Genomic DNA, 20,973 nt, shown 5'->3' with positions numbered 1-20,973 from the left:
ACCCCAAGCCCTTCCTCTTTTCCAGGGAACTTTTATTCAAAACAACCCTCTTCAATTTCCTCCTAAAGCCTAATAAACGAAGCTGACCTTCCCTTTGTCTCTTTGGATCTGCCTATGATTTGTCATAGTTTGCTTATCCTGAATGGAAATTCCTCTGCTATTCCCAAGTAAAGTCATTTTGTTACTAAAATAACTGGTTCTTTTATTTTGAAAGCTGACAAAGTCTTTATTTTCCCCCTTTGCTGTTGAAGAATAATTGACATGAAATATTGTATTAGTTTCAAGTGTACAACACAGGGGTTTGGTATTGATATAATCTATGAAATGGTCACCACAAAATATTAGTTACCGTCTGCCACCAAAGTTATCACAATATTTTTTATTATATTCTCTATCCTGTACACTACATCCCCCTGTCTTATTTTATAACTGGAAGATTGTACCTGTTAATCCTCTTCATTTATCTCATCCATCCCCCCTCCCCCCTCCCCTAAGTCTGGATAAACTGTTTCACCCAGTGTTTTTAAAAAGACCTTTATTAACTTCAAAGGCCATCCACTGAAACCACAGCTACCATGATTATTACCAGAGTAACTTTAGAATCACTATGATCAGTGAAGGGATCAGTGCTATTTCGCAAATACAAAAACAGAAACACATATTAGAAATAGAAAAAAGTAAAATATGTACAGAAAAATGTCATTACATTGAAAACAATGAGTGATTAGCATTTTGCATTGTATCCAACCGAAATAAACATGAATAAAAGGAAATGAACGCCTAAAGACGGGGTTGGTTGAATGAAGGAGACTTGCACGGGTTTGACCTTTACCAACACGTCCCCACCAGGTAAGGGCCCTAGGCCCGTGGAGCGGGGGGGTCGGAAACCTCCGGGACAGGCTGTCGGGGGACTTCGCTCCTCGCCTCCGCACACCCTCCCCACCCCCCCACAGCCGCGCCCTTCCGCCGCCCCGAGGGGAGCTGGGCCTTGCCCCACCCGCGGCCCCGCCCACCCGCCTCCGGCCGCGCTCCTGCAGCCTGCGCCCCAGGCGGCCCCGGTACCTCCCCGGCCCGGGCCGTTCCGCACCCACCCGAGTGGTCAGACGCGGGGAACCGCACGCGCGCCAGAGCGCCCCGACTCCCGGCGGCACCGCGCGCGTGCGGGGCTCATCGCGGCCGCTGGCCCCGCGCAGCTCCGAGCGCGCCAGGTGGGTCGCGGTCCCGGGGAGGACGTCCCTGGTGAGCCTGGAGGGAAGCATCGAGGGCCTGTCTTAGTCCCCGACGCCGACGGGCCTACTTGGGACGGCCGGGCCCGCGCGGTTGGCCTTCGCCTACCCCGCCGGGCAGGCAGCCGCTCGTGCCGTGGGTTCCCTTGAGGAGCCGGCTCAGAAAATGCTGTGTCAGGGCGCGTGCACGGGGGCTTTTCATCCACCGTGCGCCCTGGTTCGGAATCCTCCACAACACAGTTGTAACTTTCTTTCCTTCAGAAGGAGAAGAATTTCTGCTGTTGGAGTGGCCTTGTCTGGGTGCCCCACGGTGTCCCCAGGGGTCTGACAGTTCCGGCTTATTCTGGTGAGTACTGGGGGAAAGATGGGGCAAACGGGCCTGTTTCTCTTCGTATGCAAAAGAACCCTTCTACTGAGAATTTGGGTTTGTCTTTGCGCCAGTCTGTATTTTTGACACATTACAATCGAGTAGAAAGAGAATGTACTTTCTTAGATGTCTGTGCTGTGCATATTTCAGTATCTGATTATATAAACATGTAGACTAAAATCTATTAAAGAGAAACAAGAATACTTCTCTCTAGGAGAAGTTCAGATGGAGCCTGTGCTTTCCCCAGAGCTTCAAACAAGGGGGAAAAAAATGGAGGCTTTATGACACTACTGCTAGAATAACTGAATTTCACATTGAGATGTTTGTATTTTTTGTGACCTTTTTCTTTGGCAATATCTTAAAGGAAATATAAACAACTTGCGAAATGAATGTGCATGGAAGTAGATTAACCAGTTATAGCATTTTGCGTGTTTGCCCTCTAGATAAGGAAATACATTTTTCTGGTGAGCTGTTTGAGAGTAAGTAGAAAATAAATTGCAGACGTACTTAACGCTTACTTTACTAATGCATCTCCTTAAGGTAAGGGCGTGGTGCTACTAAAACCATAATGCTGTTATTCCACCAAGAAAATTTAAAGTAATGTCATCTAATATTTACTCCCATCTAAAAATAACTTTCTCCACATTGTTCCAAAAGATATATTTTCAGTTGTTTTTGGATTTAGGACTCAATCAGGGTTTATCTGTGGCAATTGTTTATGTCTTTTAGTCTTTTTAAACCTTTTAAAATCAGTCACTATTGTTATATTGACTTAAAAGAGTCATAGGCCTTCTCTCTAAAAGAAAGCTGGCATTTAAAAAAAATTATTGTTGATATAGAAACTTATGAAGGTTTCACACGAGCAACATTGTGCTTACTAGATTCTCCCCCCATTATCAAGTCCCCACCACATACCCCATTACAGTCACAGTCCGTCAGCATAGTAAGATGCTGTAGAGTCACTACTTGTCTTCTCTGTGCTATATACTTCCTTCCCCGTGCGCCCCATATATTATGTGTGCAAATCATAATACCCCTTAAACCCCTTCACCCTCCCTTCCCACCCACCCTCCCCAACCCCTTTCCCTTTGCTGTTAGTCCATTCTTTGGTTCTGTGAGTCTGTTGCTGTTTTGTTCCTTCAGTTTTTGCTTTGTTGTTATACTGCACAAATAAGTGAAATCATTTGGTACTTGTCTTTCTCCACCTGGCTTATTGCACTGAGCATAAAATCCTCTAGCTCCATCCATGTTGTTGCAAATGGTAGGGTTTGTTTTCTTATGGCTGAATAATATTCCATTGTGTATATGTACCATGTCTTCTTTATCCATTCATCTACTGATGGACACTTAGGTTGCTTCCATGTCTTGGCTATTGTAAATAGTGCTGCGATAAACATAGGGGTGCGTGTGTCTTCTTGATCTGAGAAATTATATTCTTTGAGTAAGTTCCTAGGAGTAGAATTCCTGGGTCAAATGGTATTTCTAGTTTTAGTTTTTTGAGGAACCTCCATATTGCTTTCCACAATGGTTGAATTAGCTTACATTTCCCACCAGCAGTGTAGGAGGGTTCCCCTTTCTCTGCATTATCACCAGAATTTACTGTTCTTAGTCTTTTTGATGCTGACCATCCTAACTGGTGTGAGGTGATATCTCATTGTGGTTTTTATTTGCATTTCCCTAATAATTAGTGATGTGGAGCATGTTTTCCTGTGCCCGTTGGATATCTGCATTTCTTCTTTGGAGAATTTTCTGTTCATATCCCTCACCCATTTTTTAATTGGGTTATTTGCTTTTTGGATGTTGAGGAATGAGTTCTTTATATATTTTGGATGTTATACCCTTGTTGGATATGTCATTTACTAATATATTCTCCCATACTGTAGGATGCCTTTTTGTTCTGCTGATGGTGTCCTTTGCTGCACAGAAGCTTTTAAGTTTAATGTAGTCCCATGTGTTCATTTTTGCTTTTGTTTCCCTTGCTCAAGGAGATGCATTCAGAAAAAAGTTGCTCATGTTTGTATTCAGGAGATTTTTGCCTATGCTATTTTCTAAGAGTTTTATGGTTTCATGACTTATATTCAGGTCTTTGATCCATTTCGAATTTACTTTTGTGTATGGGGTTAGACAGTGATCCAGTTTCATTCTCTTACATGTAGCTGTCCAGTTTTGCCAGCACCATCTGTTGAAGACACTGTCATTTCCCCATTGTATATCCATGGCTCCTTTATCGAATATTAATTGACCATATATGTTTGGGTTAATGTCTGGAGTCTCTAATCTGTTACACTGGTCTGTGGCTCTGTTCTTGTGCCAGTACCAAATTGTCTTGATTACTATGGCTTTGTAATAGAGCTTTAAGTTGGGGAGTGAGATCCCCCCCACTTTATTATTTCTCAGGATTGCTTTGGCTATTCGGGGTCTTTGGTGTTTCCCTGTGAATTTTTGAACTATTTGTTCCAGTTCGTTGAAGAATGTTGCTGGTAATGTGATAGGGATTGCATCAAATCTATATTTTGGCAGGATGGTCATTTTGATGATATTAGTTCTTCCTAGCCATGAGCATGGGATGAGTTTCCATTTGTTAGTGTCCTCTTTAATTTCTCTGGAGTGTCTTATAGTTTTCAGGGTATAGGTCTTTCACTTCTTTGGTTAGGTTTATTCCTAGGTATTTTATTCTTTTTGATGCAATTGTGAATGGAACTGTTTTCCTGATTTCTGTTTCTACTGGTTCATTGTTAGTGTATAGGAAAGCCACAGATTTCTGTGTGTTAATTTTGTGTCGTGCAACTTTGCTGTATTCGGATATCAGTTCTAGTAGTTTTGGAGTAGAGTCTTTATAGGGTTTTTTATGTACAATATCATGTCATCTGCAAATAGTGACAGTTTAACCTCTTCTTTACCAATCTGGATTCCTTGTATTTCTTTGTTTTGTCTAATTACCATGGCTAGGACCTCCAGTACTATGTTAAATAACAGTGGGGAGAGTGGGTATCCCTGTCTTCTTCCCGATCTCAGAGGAAAAGCTTTCAGCTTTTCACTGTTCAGTATGATGTTGGCTGTGGGTTTATCATATATGGTCTTTATTATTTTGAGGTACTTGCCCTCTATACCCATTTTGCTGAGAGTTTTTATCATGAATGGATTTTGATTTTGTCAAATGCTTTTTCAGCATCTATGGAGATGATCATGTGTTTTTTGTCCTTTTTGTTTATGTGGTGGATGATGATGGATTTTTGCATGTTGTACCATCCTTGCATCCCTGGGATGAATCCCACTTGGTCATGGTGTATGATCCTTTTGATGTATTTTTGAATTCAGTTTGCTAATATTTTGTTGAGTAATTTTGCATCTATGTTCATCAGGGATATTGGTCTGTAGTTTTCTTTTTTGGTGGGGTCTTTGCCTAGTTTTGGTATTAGGGTGATGTTGGCTTCATAGAATGAGTTTGGGAGTATTCCGTCCTCTTCTATTTTTTGGAGAACTTTAAACAGAGCGGGTATTATGTATTCTCTGTGTGTCTTATAAAATTCCGAGGTAAATCCGTCTGGCCCCGGGGGTTTTGTTCTTGGGTATTTTTTTGATTACCGCTTCAATTTCTTTGCTTGTAATTGGTTTAACTTTTGTGTTTTCTTCCTTGGTCAGTCTTGGAAGGTTGTATTTTTCTAGGAAGTTGTCCATTTCTTCTAGGTTTTCCAGCTTGTTAGCATATAGGTTTTCATAGTAGTCTTTAATAAATCTTTGTATTTCTATGGAGTCTGTCATGATTTTTCCATTCTCATTTCTGATTCTGTTGATGTGTGTAGATTCTCTTTTTCTCTTAAGTTTGGCTAGAGACTTATCTATTTTGTTTATTTTCTCAACCAGCTCTTGGTTTCATTGATTTTTTTCTGTTGTTTTATTCTTAGTTTTGTTTATTTCTTCTCTGATCTTTATTATGTCCCTCCTTCTGCTGACTTTAGGCCTCATTTGTTCTTTTTCCAGTTTCGATAATTGTGATGTTAGACTATTCATTTGGGATTGTTCTTCTTCAAGTGTGCCTGGATCGCTGTATACTTTCCTCTTAAGATTGCTTTTGCTGCGTCCCACAGAAGTTGGGGCCTTGTGTTGTTATTTGTTTCCTTATATTCTTTGATCTCTATTTTAATTTGTTCATTGATCCATTGATTATTTGGGAGCATGTTGTTAAGCCTCCATGTGTTTGTGAGCCTTTTTGTTTTCTTTGTAGAATTTATTTCTAGTGTTATACCTTTGTGGTCTGAAAAGTTGGTTGGTAGAATTTCAATCTTTTGGAATTTACTGAGGCTCTTTTTGTGAGCTAGTATGTGGTCTATTCTGGAGGATGTTCCATGTGCACTTGAGAAGAATGTATATCCTGTTGCTTTTGGATGTAGAGTTCTGTAGATGTCTATTTGGTCCATCTTTTCTAGTGTGTTGTTCAGTGCCTCCGTGTCTTTACTTATTTTCTGTCCAGTGGATCTATCCTTTGAGGAGAGTGGCATGTTGAAGTCTCCTAAAATGAATGCATTGAATTGTTTCCCCCTTTAGTTCTGTTAGTATTTGTTTCACATATGCTGCTGCTCCTGTGTTGGGTGCATATATATTTAGAATGGTTATATCCTCTTGTTGGACTGAGCCCTTTTTCATTATGTAATGTCCGTCTTTATCTCTTGTTACTTTGTTTTGAAGTCTATTTTGTCTGATACTAGTACTGCAACCCCTGCTTTCTTCTCTCTGTTGTTTGCCTGAAATGTTTTTTCATCCCTTGACTTTTAGTCTGTGCATGTCTTTGGGTTTGAGGTGAGTCTCTTGTAAGCATCATGTAGATGGGTCTTGCTTTTTTATCCATTCCATTACTTTGTGTCTTTTGATTGGTGCATTCAGTCCATTTACATTTAGTATGATTATTGAAAGCTATGTACTTATTGCCATTGCAGGCTTTAGATTCGTGGTTACCAAAGGTTCAAGGTTAGCTTCTTCAGTATCTTACTGCCTAACTTAGCTCACTTATTGAGGTGTTATATACACTGTCTGGAGATTCTTTTCTTCTCTCCCTTCTTACTCCTCCCCCCTCCATTCTTTATATGTTGGTTGTTTTATTCTGTGCTCTTTCGTGTTTCCTTTAACTGCTTCTAGTGGGTAGTTGATTTTTTTTTTTTTTGCCTTTAGTTAGTATTTGGTTGGTCTGCTTTCTTTGCTGTGATTTTATTTTCTCTGGTGACATATGTTTAGAATTAGGAGTTCTTCTGTCTAGAATAGTCCCTCTAAAATACCCTGTAGAGGTGGTTTGTGGGAGGCAAATTCCCTCAACTTTTGCCTATCTGAGAATTGTTTAATCCCTCCTTCATATTTAAATGATAATCGTGCTGGATACAGTATCCTTGGTTCAAGGCCCTTCTGTTTCATTGCATTAAATTTGTCATGCTATTCTCTTCTGGCCTGTAAGGTGTCTGTTGAGAAGTCTGACGATAGCCTGATGGGTTTTCCTTTATAGGTGACCTTTTTCTCTTTAGCTGCCTTTAAAACTCTGTCCTTGTCTTTGATCTTTGACATTTTAATTATTATGTGTCTTGGTGTTTTCCTCCTTGGGTCCTTTATGTTGGGAATTCTGTGTATTTCTGTGGTCTGTTCGATTATTTCCTAACCCAGTTTGGGGAAGTTTTCAGTAATTATTTCTTCAAATACACTTTTTCTCTTTCTTCTCCTTCTGGTACCCCTATAATATGGATATTGTTCCTTTTGGATTGGTTACACAGTTCTCTTAATATTGTTTCATTCCTGTAGATCCTTTTATCTCTCTCTGTGTCAGCTTCTATGCGTTCCTGTTCTCTGGTTTCTATTCCATCAATGGCCTCTTGCATCTTATCCATTATGGTTATAAATCCTACCAGAGTTTGTTTCACTTCTATTATCTCCCTCTGGATGTCTGTAATCTCCCTCCAGACTTCATCCCTTAGCTCTTGTATATTTCTCTGCATCTCTGTCAGCATGCTTATGATTTTTATTTTCAATTCTTTTTCAGGAAGACTGGTTAGGTCTGTCTCCTTCTCAGGTGTTGTCTCTGTGATCTTTGCGTCAAATTTTGCCTTTTCATGACGATATGGATAGTCTGCGGAGCTGGCACGAGTGAAGGCTGGGAGAACTTCCCTTCTTGTTGGTTTGTGGCCTTCCTCTCCTGGGAGAACAGTGACCTCTAGTGGCTTGTGTGGGCAGCTGCATGCAGCTGCGGCTTCTGATTCTTGCCTGGCCACTATGGATTTTATCTCCTCTGTTGGTGTGGGCATGGCCTACCTTGGGCTGCTACTCCAATATGGCGGAGCCGCGTCGGAGAGCAAACGGCCAGGAGGCTGTTTATCTCTGAGGGGCCTCTCAGCTGCCCTGCTATCCAGGGGTTTAGGGTGCCTGGAGTTCCCTGCCGCTGGACTAAGTGTCCCAGGACACTTCTGTGCTTCTGTGAGGCGGTGGGGTCCCTGTCCCTTTAAGACTTCTGAAAAGCACTCACTTTTCTTTGTCCCTGGGGTACCAGCTGCAGGGACTCACTCACAGGTCTTACTGTCCTGTTTCCCTAGTTTTCAGCACCCACCCATGCACTGTGTCTGCAGTCTGGTGCAGATGGCTAGGGCTGCGTGTTCAGCAGTCTTAGACTCCCTCTCCCTCCCTGCTCCGACTCCTGTCCTCCCACCGGAAGCTGGGGTGTGGGGCGCTTGGGTCCCACCGGGCCGTCGCTTGTATCTTACCCCCTCGCAGGTGTGGATGTAGTATGGCTGTTTTCCTGTGTCTTCTGGTCTCTCTTTTAGGGAGAGTTGTATTTGTTGTATTTTCAAAAATATATGTGGTTTTGGGAGGAGATTTCTGCTGTTCTACTCATGCCGCCGTCTTGGCTCTGTCCCCTTTATTGTGGTTTTAATTTGCATTTCTGTGATAACTAGTGATGTGGAGCATCTTTTCATGTGTCTGTTGGCCATCTGAGTTTCTTTGGAGAACTGTCTGTTCAGCTCCTCTGCCCATTTTTTAATTGGATTATTTGCTTTTTGTTTGTTGAGGTGCGTGAGCTCTTTATATATTTTGGATGTCAAGCCTTTATTGGATCTGTCATTTATGAATATATTCTCCCATACTGTAGGGTACCTTTTTTTGTTGATGGTGTCCTTTGCTGTACAGAAGCTTTTCAGCTTGATATAGTCCCACTTGATTATTTTTGCTTTTGTTATCCTTGCCCAGGGAGATATGTTCATGAAGAAGTTGCTCATGTTTATGTCGAAGAGATTTTTGCCTCTGTTTTTTCCTAAGTTTTATGGTTTCATAACTTACATTCAGGTCTTTGATCCATTTTCAATTTACTTTTGTGTATGGGTATGGGGTTAGACAGTGATCCAGTTTCATTCTCTTACATGTAGCTGTCCAGGTTTGCCAACACCACCTTTTGAAGAGGCTGTCATTTCCCCACTGTATGTCCAATGCACCTTAATTAGATATTAATTTACTGTACATGTTTGGGTTAATATCAGGACACTATTCGGTTTCACTGGTCTGTGGCTCTGTTCTTGTGCCAGTACCAAGTTGTCTTGATTACTGTGGCTTTGTAGTAGAGCGTGAAGTTGGGAAGTGAGATGTCACCTGCTTTATTCTTCCTTCTCAAGATTGCTTTCGTTATTCAGGGTCTTTGGTGGTTCCATATGAATTTTAAAACTATTTGTTCCAGTTTGTTGAAGAATGTTGTTGGTATTTTGATAGGGATTGCATTGAATCTGTAGATTGCTTTAGGCAGGATGTCCATTTTGTCTACATTAATTCTTCCTAGCCAAGAGCATGGAATGAGTTTCCATTTGTTAGTGTCCTCTTTAATTTCTCTTAAGAGTGTCTTGTAGTTTTCAGGGTATAGGTCTTTCACTTCCTTGGTTAGGTTTATTCCTAGTTATTTTATTTTTTTTGATGTGGTATTTCCCATTTTAATTATTATATGTCTTGGTGTTGACCTCCTTGGTTCCTTGTGTTGGGAGATCTGTGTACTTCCATGGCCTGAGAGACTATTTCCTTCCCCAGATTGGGAAATTTCCCATCAATTACTTCCTGAAAGACACTTTATATCCCTGTAGTTCTCTTTTTCTTCTTTACTCCTATAATGTGAATATTGTTCCATTTAGATTGTTCACACAATTCTCTTAATATTCTTTCATTTCTACTCATCCTTTTTTCTCTCTGTGCCTCAGCTTCTTTGCATTCCTGTTCTCTAATTTCTATTCCATTTACTGTCTTCTCTATCTCATCTAAATTCTTTCATTGTCTGTTTCATTTCAGCTACTGGATTTTACAAGTTGTCTGTCTCTCTCTTGAATTCATCCCTTAGATTTTGAATATTTTCTGTAGCTCTGTTAGCATTCTTATATGACTTTTATTTTGAAATCTTTTTCAGGAAGATTGGTGATTTCTGTTTCACTGAGTCCTCTCTGGTGTTTGAGGGATTTTGGATTGAACAAGGTTCTGCCTTTTCATAAACCAGGAGGAATGGTAGGGGTCACCAGCGAGCATTGTCAGTGCCTAACCAAAGGAGTGAGATTTTTCCTGTTTCCTGGCCGCAGTGCCTGCCACTGCTGTCAGGGCCAGTGCGCATGCAGGGAGTGGCCTCTACATTAAGCCCCTATGGCTGCTCTAGGTGGGGATGTCCTCAGGTTGACTGGTGCAATGGCAGGGATCACAGATGAGTGATACTGGTGCCTACCTGAAGGAGAGGGATCTTTCATTCTTCCTGGACACAGTGAGTACCTGCCTCTGCTGTCACGTCCAGTTAGCTGCATGCGCAGGGAGCTGCCTCTGTGTTAATTCCCTATAGTTGCCATAGGCAGGGCTGCCCTCTGTTGGCCTGGAGCAATGGGGATAGGGCAGCAGGTTTGCATGCAGGTGCCAGCCGGGAAGAAGGAGCAGCAGGTTGCTTATCATGGTGGGGGTCTTGGGGCTGTGTTGCCAGCTAGGAGGATGGAGCTCCTGAAGCTCCTGAAACCCAACGTGCTGTGCTGAGTGTGATGGGATGATTTTGTCTACTTGTTCCTTCTTATGTGCAGCAAACTCTGTGTAATCCTTGCCCCTTTAGCAGCTCTTCCACTGTTGGGAAGTCTTTCAAAGTGCCCTCTTTCTTTTGTCCCAGAGCACCAGTTGTGGGAACCTGTTCTCCAAAAGTGGCTGGAATCAGTCTCTGACTTTGCTTTTCAACCCCTCTAATCTCCAGAGCACCATGCAATGTGGATTTGTGCTCCTGGAGTAGATCTCCAGGGCTGGATACTTAGCAGTCCTGGGCTTCTACTTCCTCCCTGCTGTTTCTCTTCCTCTCCTGGGTGAGCTGGGGTGGGGAGAGGGCTCGGGTCCCACTAAGTGGTGGCTTTACTTTACACTTTTCCATGAGGTGTGCTCTTTTCCTAGATGTAGGCTGGCTGATGCAATCTTATTTCTGGTTGCTGTTTTAGGATTAGTTGTATTTTCTGTATTTTTGTATTATATGTGGTTTTGGGAGGAGATTTCCGCCTCATTTCTCATGCCACAATCCCCCCACCACCACCACAAAGAAAACTGATCTTAAATGTCAGTCAACATGGTCATAAACCATTGCTAGAGATAGAATTCTTTCTGATAAGAGATGCAATTTCTCCAAAGTTATACAAATTCAAAATTTGTATCCATCTAACAATATAGTTGCATAAACTATAAAATCAGTGCTTGACAGAAATACAAGAAGAAATGGACAGGCCCACAATTCCAGGGAGACATTTGAGAATGTTTCTCCTATGTGGCTTCTCTATAAACAATGGCAAAAGGAAGGATATGGATTTGGAAGTAATGAGCAAACTGCTTAGTGTATCTAGTAACTGATAAAAATTAGAAAGTACTTGTCTGGCAGTTGGGGTAAAGGAATGGACTGTAAGGTTGAGGGGGTTTTCTCCAGAAATGAATATGTTCTATATCTTATTTGGACTGGTAATTAAAATGTGTAATTGTCAAAACTTATCCACGGGGTGGATCTTTGCTCTATTATATATTCATTAGGTCTAATTTAAAGAAAATCCCAAAAGGCAAGTGTTTATGCAGATGCAGCCACACAGAATAACGTTTGTGGGCCTGTTCAGCCAAAGACCCCCAGTTTGTCTCCTGGGAGTAAGTGCATTTTATTACTAGGATTTGAGACTCGGTTTTTCTGAATGAATGTTCTTTCAGGGTTTGTCTTTTCATTTGTAGTATAAGGATCTTGGATAGTGAGGGTGAATTGGCACGTAGATAATGAACTGTGGAACTTCCACTGCTGATTGCCATTGAAAATTTGCCATTCTGCAGATTATCCTTTGGGCTACTGCTCTGTATCTGATTTATTAAAGATAGCCATTAATTTTTAACATAGGAGTTAACCTTTAAGCTATGAAGGTTAAAAGATAAACATGAGGGAAGTATGGTTAAGAAGAGAATAAAAATAAAAACGGGGAAAAAATGGAATTGGTAAATAATATGAAGAGGAAGTTTTCCTAGAACATCCATAAAATAGTCCTGTGTTGGTTTGGAATCACTTCTCTGACAAGGTGAGAGGCAGTGGGTAGACCTGTTTGACGTGAGCCTCAGTCAGGACCCTAATGAGGTTGCTTGAATACCTGAAGTGTCTTCTGAGTTTTTCCTTCCTGCATTATTTTTCTTCTCTTGTTGGGTCAGATTCAGAATAGCCAGTAATTATTTTCCTTTTCTGTCATTACCTTGCCCAAGAAGAATCAGAATATTTGTGTATGTGTTTGTGGGGGGGCAGCTATCATCATTTTCTCACCTATTTTTTCCCCCCAAAGCACAATTATTTATTGCTTATCTTGTTCCTAAGCAATGTGTATGTGTGTGTGTGTGTGTGGGGGGGAACCAACATCATTTTCTCACCTATTTTTTTCTCCCAAAAGCACTTACGGACAGGTTTATTAATTATTTATTGATTATCTTGTTCCTAAGCAATGTTTGATCATTAAGGCCTGGCACATTTCCTGTATAGTTCATTGCTCTCTGCTTACTGCCTACCACAGGGACAAAACTTGTTAATTATTTGCTGAAAAAATGAAGGAATAAGCCAGATATGAAAACTTAAAAGGAGGAATGAGGCTCCAAGCTACTCTGGGCTCCAGTAAGGAAGGCTCAATAGTGTCAAAGAAATAAGACATTTCATTTTTTCACTCTTCATAATATCTGACAGCATTCTAGACCAGTGCTGTCCAATGGAAATATAATGTATAGGCAATATATATAAAAAGTTTTTCAGTACTCACAACAAAACAGTGAGATAATTTCTAATAATATGCCTTATTTAATCCCACATACACAAAATATTTCAGCATGTAATCACTATAAAAATTGAGGTATTTTACATTCTTTTTTTCATACTAAGTATTCAAAACTCACTGGGCACAAATTTTCATCAGAAGTATTTGATTTGTGTTTGAGGCATGTAGTAATTATAATTGAGAAAGTAGATGCAAGTATTAAAGTTTTCTGAAACATTTACGTTTTCCAATAACTGAACCTAGTAACAATTTTTAAACTTAAAATGTATTTAATGAAAAGTATATAAAAAACTAAAGTTCTCTTTGTAGTTGCATATCAAGTGCTCAGCATATGTAGCTATGAGCTGCTCTAATGGATAGAGCTGGTCTAGAACAGCTTCTGGTTGTATTTCGGAATAACTTCAGGAGATCAAGCTTTTGAGCAAACTTATCTACATTCAACTGCTGGGTTTATATCCTAAGAGGATGATGTTGGACCAGTTACTATTAGTGTCACATGAATTTGGCTGTTTTCTAATACTCAGTGGGCATAATGATGTCTGTTACAAAGGGTTGTTAATAATTAAGGGAATTTAACATATGTAAAGGTCCTAGTGAGACTTCATCCCATACTGGTCTTCAGTAAATGGTAACTGATGTTACTTTCATGCTAAGAGTATAGTGTTTTTAATGACTTTCACATGTATCATCTGTGGAGAAATAGCTGATGTGTGATTGATGATTGGTAAGGAATGCTTACTGATTAATGACTGATGTGAAACAGGACTCTAGATAAGCTTGTGTCTGGAGTGATAAGGACTGCCATATGCACTTAGATTCATAAGCTGCACTGAAGTGATCTTGGTATCAAATTTCCCATCAGGCACATTTCTCCATCACCCTTCCAACATGGCAGCCATCAATTTGACTCATGGTAAGTCCTCGTTAAATCTCATTTTCAGAGTATGCTAAAGGTCACTTTTGCATGATATAGAGTCTGGTTTGGGCCTGAGCAGTCATGCTGCTGGATCATTTAGAAAGAGCTGAAGAATGTCAGAGAATGCCATCATCTAAGTCAGCTTCCTGGTGTGTGTGCTTTGGGATTCAGTGCTGCATAACCTCATTCATGAGTTTGTCATCTTGGGCAAATAATCACATTTCTCAGGGCTTCAGTTTCTGAAACTGTGAAATAAGACTATTATTCCTTTCCTTATGGCCAGCATAGCTAGCAATCCTCTTTTCTAGCTCCAGGTGACAGAACTACTCTGGCATTTTGTGACAGTAGTGTATATTTATGTGAGATCTCCTGAATGTGCAGATACACATAGAAATCTCAAACTAGAATGGAGTAACTTTCAGGTACGTAAATCTGGGAAATATGGTCATTCTGTGTTCAGAGATAGTCTTTCTTTTCCTTGAGATCTTCTGTCAATGGATCCAGTCTCCCTTCATGAGGAAAACACAGAGGCAGAAAGGATGGCTCTCTGGCTGAAAAATCCTCATCAGGTAAGAAAAAAGCATATCCTACAGAATGATGTACGTACACCCACCAGATGGATACATTCCTTGTGGGCACGTCTGTGTCCAGAGCTTCCTAAAGTAAATAAGGCCCTGTATGAGGACTGAATCCTCAGTGGGATTTTCTCAGGAAGTGGAACCTCTCATAATGAAGAGGGATTACTCTGTAAGTGATCTCAATATTTCAGTAATCAGTTTTGAACTTTATAGATGCTGACCCCATATTTCTTCTTATTTGCTGCCGACTCTGACATAGTAAAGAAAATGTAAGTGTCCTTTACTCAGAGAATTCAGTCATTCTGCATTGTTTATCATGTATCTGTAATGAGCTCAGGATTATGCTAAAATGCAGGGAAATAAGATGAGAAGAGCTCCTGTTCTGGTTATGGTGAGATAAGGTCATGTTTAAGAGATCCCATCAAAACCGTAAGAGTAGAGATCTGCAGTGAGTCTAGATAGTACCTGGGACTATGGAAGCCTAGGAAGGTAATGAGACCTCCTAACCCTGCATAAGTATTGGGTCTCCCATCCTCATTGTCCAGTGAACATTGGTGGATATTTTGTGGCTCAAGCCAGCATGTGTGTGTGTTGATTTAGGATCCAGTGACCTTTGATGATGTGGCTGTGGACTTCACCCAGGAGGAGTGGATGTTATTGGACCTTACTCAGAGAAAGCTATACAGAAGTGTGATGCTGAATAACTATTGGAACCTGGTTAAAGTAGGTAAGGCTGGCATCATCGCTTGTAACATCTTAGGGAGCAGTTACATGTTTTGTACTTACTGTGTTCCAGCATTGGTGGTGCCAAATCTGAATATAATGTGATATAACAGACACACAGACCCTGCATTAACAGGTTTTAATCCACTGTGGTGGTTCTACATATGGACCCAAAACCAACAGCAGCATCAGCACTGTTAGAAATTTACATTCTCAGACTCCACTTTTGACAAATAAAGCTGGGGTGTTCAGTAGGTCCTCTACCTTCTCTGGTTAAGTAAGTCTTCCAGATGATTGCAGTGCACACCAAAGTTAAGAGAACCACTGCTCTAGTGGTTTCCCCCATTATAACGAAGATCTCTGTCGTTTTCTTTATTTCCTATTTAAATAATCCTCTTGTGCTTTGTAAATGTGTGCATATGTCTAAATCTGGCTTTCGGGGGTCAGAGATAACCAGTTGTCTTTTGGCACAGAAAGAGGGCATGTTTGGCTTTTTAGTCCTTTTGAAATAATTTCTGCTTTCATTAAAAATCCAACTCTGGATTCATGAAACAGTTTGTCACCTTTTGCAAGAGCTTCTCCCATTGATGCACTTTTTCACCATGGCAGGATACCAACTGTCCAAACCCAGTCTGATAGCTTGGCTGGAACAAGAAGAGTTGAGGACAGTGGAGAAAGAAGTTTTACAAGGTGAGTGTTTGTGGAGAAATTATTGGCCAAATAGAAATATACTATCTTTGGAACTTAAGTGTGTAAGATTTTTAAGATTTTTCTCAAAAGGCTGAAGCCACTGATCTTTGATGCTTTGTGGGTATCTTTAACTTCTGTAGGTCTTTTACTTTCCATCTACTCAAACTTCCTGTTTTCTCACAAAAAGACTATTGTTTCTTCTTTTATTATTTCATATATCCTCCTCCTCCTCCTCCAGATATTTACCACTTGTATACCCTGATAATAATCTGTTAGTGTTCACCATTGTGTTTAATTTTCATAGAATTGTTTCTCAATAAACTAAATTTTTACTCCACACACTTACTGCCAAATTTTCCTAGACTACTGAAATCTATTTTATTTATATTTTAAATATGAAAATAGAGACCAATGAGCCTTACCATCTTTAACTTCCTTAATCTACCATTTCTGTAAATCATTATTTTGTTTTCTTTAGAATGGACAGTGAGACTCAAAACCAAAGGGTCCGCAGTTCACCAGAATATTGTTGGAGGAAAAATATCCAGTGAGGTACAAACTGTAAGATTGAGTTGTGATATTTATTTTCCACCTTCAAAAAAGATTGGTAATTCCATTATAGAAAAATCAGTAGATTAAAAAAAAAATCACTGAATCTGCCATCTGACAAGTAGCATTCATCCAAGAGAAAGCAATTCAATTCTGAGATACTCTGAATCTGATGATTTGGGTGATATCCGAACCCTACCTTGGAACTTGTTCAGATACCACAGCACCCACTCCCACATAGGTAACTAGGCATTGAGTTTTTAAACATTTTCATGAAATTTAAAGGAATTCTTTTAAGTTCAGAGTAGATGGCACTGCATTTTGGCAGAAGAGTTCCATCATTTAACTCAAAAGACATCAACAAAAACTGTTCATGTGAAGAAATGGTGAGAATCATGGTGATAATGATGTCTTTAGCTTTATAAAAACTATAATCAGTTTTTTTGAAGCCTCATTTTGGCTTTCTTTAAAACACTGATTTGCAGTGGAGTCGATTTATAATACTACATTGGCTTCAAGTATACAACATACTGATTCCACAATTAGACACATTATTAAATCCTCACCCTAACTAGGACAGTTACTGTCAATAAAGATGTTACAAAACTATTGGCTATGCTTTATATGATAAATCTTTTAATCCTGTAATCATTCATCCCTTCATCAACAGGAAAGGACCCACAGGGGGGCAGAACTTTATGAGCAATGCGGAAGAGTCCTCAGTCAACATGTATTACTTAAGACACATGTAAAGACTCAAAATAGAGGAAATAATTCTGAGTGTAGTCAGTACAGAAAATGCTTTTATACAGTGAGCAAGAAAAACTCTACTGAAGAGGAAGTTACTGAGTTTAATCAGCTTGGCAGCAGCCTGACAGAGAAACCCTTTGAACACAGTGACTGTGGAACAATGTTTGTGACTCACCCACAATTTCAGTCACATGTGAGAACTCACAAGGGAGAAAAACTTGATGAAGGGAACCAATATAAAGGAGTTTTAATTCAGTCAACAGGCTTTCCTGTGCATGTTGAAATGCAAGTTGATAAAAAACCCTATAAATGTAAGGAATGTGGGAGGTTGTATACAGATTCCAAATGCCTTAATGATCACATGGCTCGAATTCATACTAGGGCAAGACCCTTTAAGTGTAAGGAATGTGGGAAAACTTTTGTTCATCCCTCAGCCCTTAAAAGACATCTAATAAGTCACACTGGAGAGAGGCCCTTTGAATGTCGTGAATGTGGGAAAACCTTTGCCATACCGTCATATCTAACTGCACACTTGAAAATTCACACTGGAGATAAGCCATTTGAGTGTAATTTATGTGGAAAAGCATACCCATATCCCTCGGTACTTAAGACTCACATGCGAACTCACACTGGAGAGAAGCCCTATGAATGTAAGCACTGTGGAAAAGCCTTCTCTGTGAATGCAACCCTGACTCAACATGTGAGACTTCACACTGGAGAGAAGCCCTATCAGTGTGAGAAATGTGGGAAGGCCTTCACTGGGCCTTCAAGCCTTAGCAAACATGTACGAACTCACAGATAAGCCCTATGAATGTAAGCAGTGCAGGAAAGCCTTTGCTGTTTCCTCAGGCCTAACTCTGCATATTAGAATTCATACTGGAAAGAAACCCTATCAATGTAAGGTATGTGAGAAAGTCTTTATATCATGGTCAGACTAATAATGCAAATTCACAGTGGATAGAAAGCCTCTTTTATGTACGGAATGTGGGAAAGCCCTGTTACTCCAGTTCATTTCAAAAACATGAAAAAACTGTAGAGAAACTTAAGTGTGATGAGTATGTCCCCAGTTACTTTGAATATATGAAAGAACTTAAGCCAATTAGATGCTCCATGAATGTAAGCAAGCAATCTACAGCTCAGCATATAAGCAACATGTAACACTTATTAAGCTTACAGGATGGTTCTCTGCATCTATTTTGAACGTGCCATTCTGCCCTGACCATTCCTGGGAACAGTAGGGCTTTTTCTTCCTGATAACCATTGCTAGGCCAGTCTAGGTTCTACATTTAGTATACAGCCTTGCCAAAGTGGGGCTATTGAGCATAGAATTAATCCTACTTAAGCCATCTGAATCCTTTTTGTATTGATCTGGTTAATGATTGTGAAGATGGTGACCACTTGAATCAGTTCAGTACTCATGGAGTCCATCTGTGTACCTCATGCAGGCCAAGCTGGAAGATACAGTGCCCCTGTAGATTATCTAAATGATGCTCTTGTCCTCAGCAGATCTGATTCTTTTGTATTAAGGAAGTACAAAAGGTGAAATTATACCTACTACTGTCAGGTACCTCAATTTCAGGGCCCAGGAAGGGTAATGACCCCAGAACTAGGGAAGGAATACTTTTAACTTCAGGCACTGTGCACTGAGAGGCTAGAAACTGGGAATGTTCTCAAATGACTCCTAGGTGTAGTACCATGGCTTGGAAGAAAATGTATGTTCAGCATGAGTTGGCATGTGGACTTTCAGGTAGGTTTTTCATTCCTTCATGTGCTATGGAATAGAAACCTGTGAACCTGGCACATTCTGTTGCTCTGAAATATTTTATGCTGTCATTTGTAGTTCTTCAAAGTGGGCACTGGATAGAGAGAACACAAATCCAAAGCTTTTTCATATCCTGACAGTTGAGCAGCCTTTGGTTAGGTCACATATGGCCATGGAGGCCACAGCTGCTTAATATTAATCACTTCCCATGGGGCTCCACTCAGTGTAAAGCGTGTATTAAACTAATTATAAATTCTGATTGGAAGGAACCTGGGTATGCTTGTGTCAATTGCAGTTGAGGGACAGTGTATTATGAAGGTGAGTCTCTTTAGTATGGAGATACCTTGACTTCTTGTGCAGGTTGCAGTGTATAATAGACTGGCCTCAGTGGACATTTGAAATACCTACAACTTCTACCAGAACTTGTTCACAGTTCACTGAGTCCAAGTCCTTGGGGGTCATGGGTGAGAGGTCAGTGCTGCAGGTTGGCCTCATCCAGCTGCTTGGACTCTTAGTAATAGCGTTATTAATGGTGTATGAGGTAAACTGAACAGATTTACTCCCAACTTCTGTTAGTGGAAGACTGCATGGTATGTTCATGCGAATAATTGCTGGAGGTCAAGGTGATGTCCTTTTGTCAAGGTGTAATTAAAGGGAATTTTAAATTTTGTTAGAGCCAGATTTATGCGATTTTATTGATGTATTCAGAAATTTTCTCCCATTGTGGTATGTTTTGCTGACCCCCCTTTTATTTTTATGTTTATGTGCTTTAATTGATCTGGAATAGACTTTTTATAGTGTCATTATATTCTAGTTACTACTCTAGCATGGATGTAAAAATTTCCAGGCTATTTTTTAAAAGACTTTTTCTTTTACTGTGCCATTTCTGTCATTGATCCAATTTGCATATACATGTCTTTAATTATGGTGCATTAGTTTTCTAATGGTAAATCAACCTTGTGATTCTAGAAAAACCTTAATTTGGATATAATGCATTCTTTTAAAAAATTGCTTGAGTTGTCTTTAGCGATTACTTTTTTTGGTAGTAATTTTTGGATCCTATTTGTAACATTCTTACTCTGTTGCCTGAATTTTTAAATGAAAACAGGCCATTTCTAGGGGGAATAGAATAATTTATGCATTGGACTTTAAATTCATTAAGGTCTATTGTATTTGTACTCAGACACAAAACATACTCTTAATTTTCAAAAAATATTTTAAGTAGTTTGTAATCATCTTGCTATTGTAATCATATGTAATCTTACAACTCTGATTGTTGATAAATAAAATGCTGTTGAATTTGTAACTAGCAGTCTTTGCAAATATTTTCACTAATTCTAGTAATTGTTTTGTTTCTTCACCTTAGGAAATCATGTCTGTAAAAAATTATTTTATTTTTCCTCTTCATTTCTTAGGTCACACATGTTTTGTGGCTTTGGACTAAATGCAACCTGTAATTCCATGCTGACTACAAGTAGTGAAAGCCACAGTGCTGTATTATTCCCAGTTCTAATTGGGTATTGCAATATGAGTCATAATAAACACATATTTAATAATTCACATGGCCAAATACATATTTCCCAGGTATATTTGGTCTTCACAGTTCAAGATATTGCAGTCTTAAAGGTGAAATGGGTGTTTTGTTATGTTAATGAGACCTCCAAGGGTGGGGGCTAGAGATTGAGTCAGCCAAGGGTCAGTGGTTTAGTCAAGCATGACTATGCAATTAACCTTCACAGAAACCCCTGAGCTTACTGCTCATTGCTCTTGGATCCCACTTCTCAGAGAGGTGTTGTGCTTAGGGAACCAGAATGCCTCCATTTCCAAGTCAGGCTCCAAGCTCCACGAGGATAGAAGCTCATTTACTTGGGACCTTGCCCTATGTATGCATCTGCATGTTAACTTGTATCCTTTTTTACACTGGTAAATGTGTTCTCCTGAGCCCTCTGAGCGGCTCTAAAAAATCTATTGAACATAAGGGGGAGGTTGTGGGAACTTCCAAGGTCAGCACAGATAATGGGCTTTAGACCAGTGTCTGGAGTGGGGCGTGTGGGGGTGGAAGGCTGTCTTATAGGATAACAGAACGCTTCACCCGGGAATATGGTGCTGTCTCTGAGAAGA

The 20,973-nt window shown here is 40.0% G+C and overlaps 1 protein-coding gene across 3 annotated transcripts; it reads left to right on the top strand.

Annotated features, from left to right (window-relative positions):
• The first annotated feature begins 1,030 nt into the window (after positions 1-1,030).
• On the top strand, positions 1,031-20,163 carry LOC108409999 (zinc finger protein 426-like). Of its 3 annotated transcripts, none has more exons than XM_073220172.1 (8): positions 1,031-1,208; positions 1,488-1,572; positions 13,747-13,797; positions 14,284-14,369; positions 14,979-15,105; positions 15,711-15,791; positions 16,270-16,352; positions 17,011-20,163. In XM_073220172.1, the coding sequence occupies exons 3-8, from the start codon at positions 13,773-13,775 to the stop codon at positions 17,890-17,892; spliced, it is 1,284 nt and encodes a 427-aa protein (XP_073076273.1). In that variant the 5' UTR covers positions 1,031-1,208; positions 1,488-1,572; positions 13,747-13,772; the 3' UTR covers positions 17,893-20,163. The 3 variants fall into 3 exon arrangements, with proteins under 3 accessions (XP_073076273.1, XP_073076274.1, XP_036873022.2); XM_037017127.2 differs by having other exon boundaries at positions 1,033-1,208; positions 16,270-16,343; positions 17,011-20,162; XM_073220173.1 differs by lacking the exon at positions 13,747-13,797.
• Positions 20,164-20,973: the final 810 nt, after the last annotated feature.

This window comes from Manis javanica, chromosome 13 (assembly GCF_040802235.1).
Source record: "Manis javanica isolate MJ-LG chromosome 13, MJ_LKY, whole genome shotgun sequence".
Lineage (NCBI taxonomy): Eukaryota > Metazoa > Chordata > Mammalia > Pholidota > Manidae > Manis > Manis javanica.
The sequence above is the reverse complement of the archived record's forward strand: the minus strand, read 5'-3'. Positions and strand labels throughout refer to the sequence as shown.

Coding starts and splice junctions, on each gene's coding strand:
- LOC108409999 (XM_073220172.1), top strand. CDS start 13,773: ATGGCAGCCATCAATTTGACTCATG. Junction 13,798..14,283: donor AGCCATCAATTTGACTCATG/GTAAGTCCTCGT, acceptor CTTTTCCTTGAG/ATCTTCTGTCAATGGATCCA. Junction 14,370..14,978: donor GGCTGAAAAATCCTCATCAG/GTAAGAAAAAAG, acceptor GTGTTGATTTAG/GATCCAGTGACCTTTGATGA.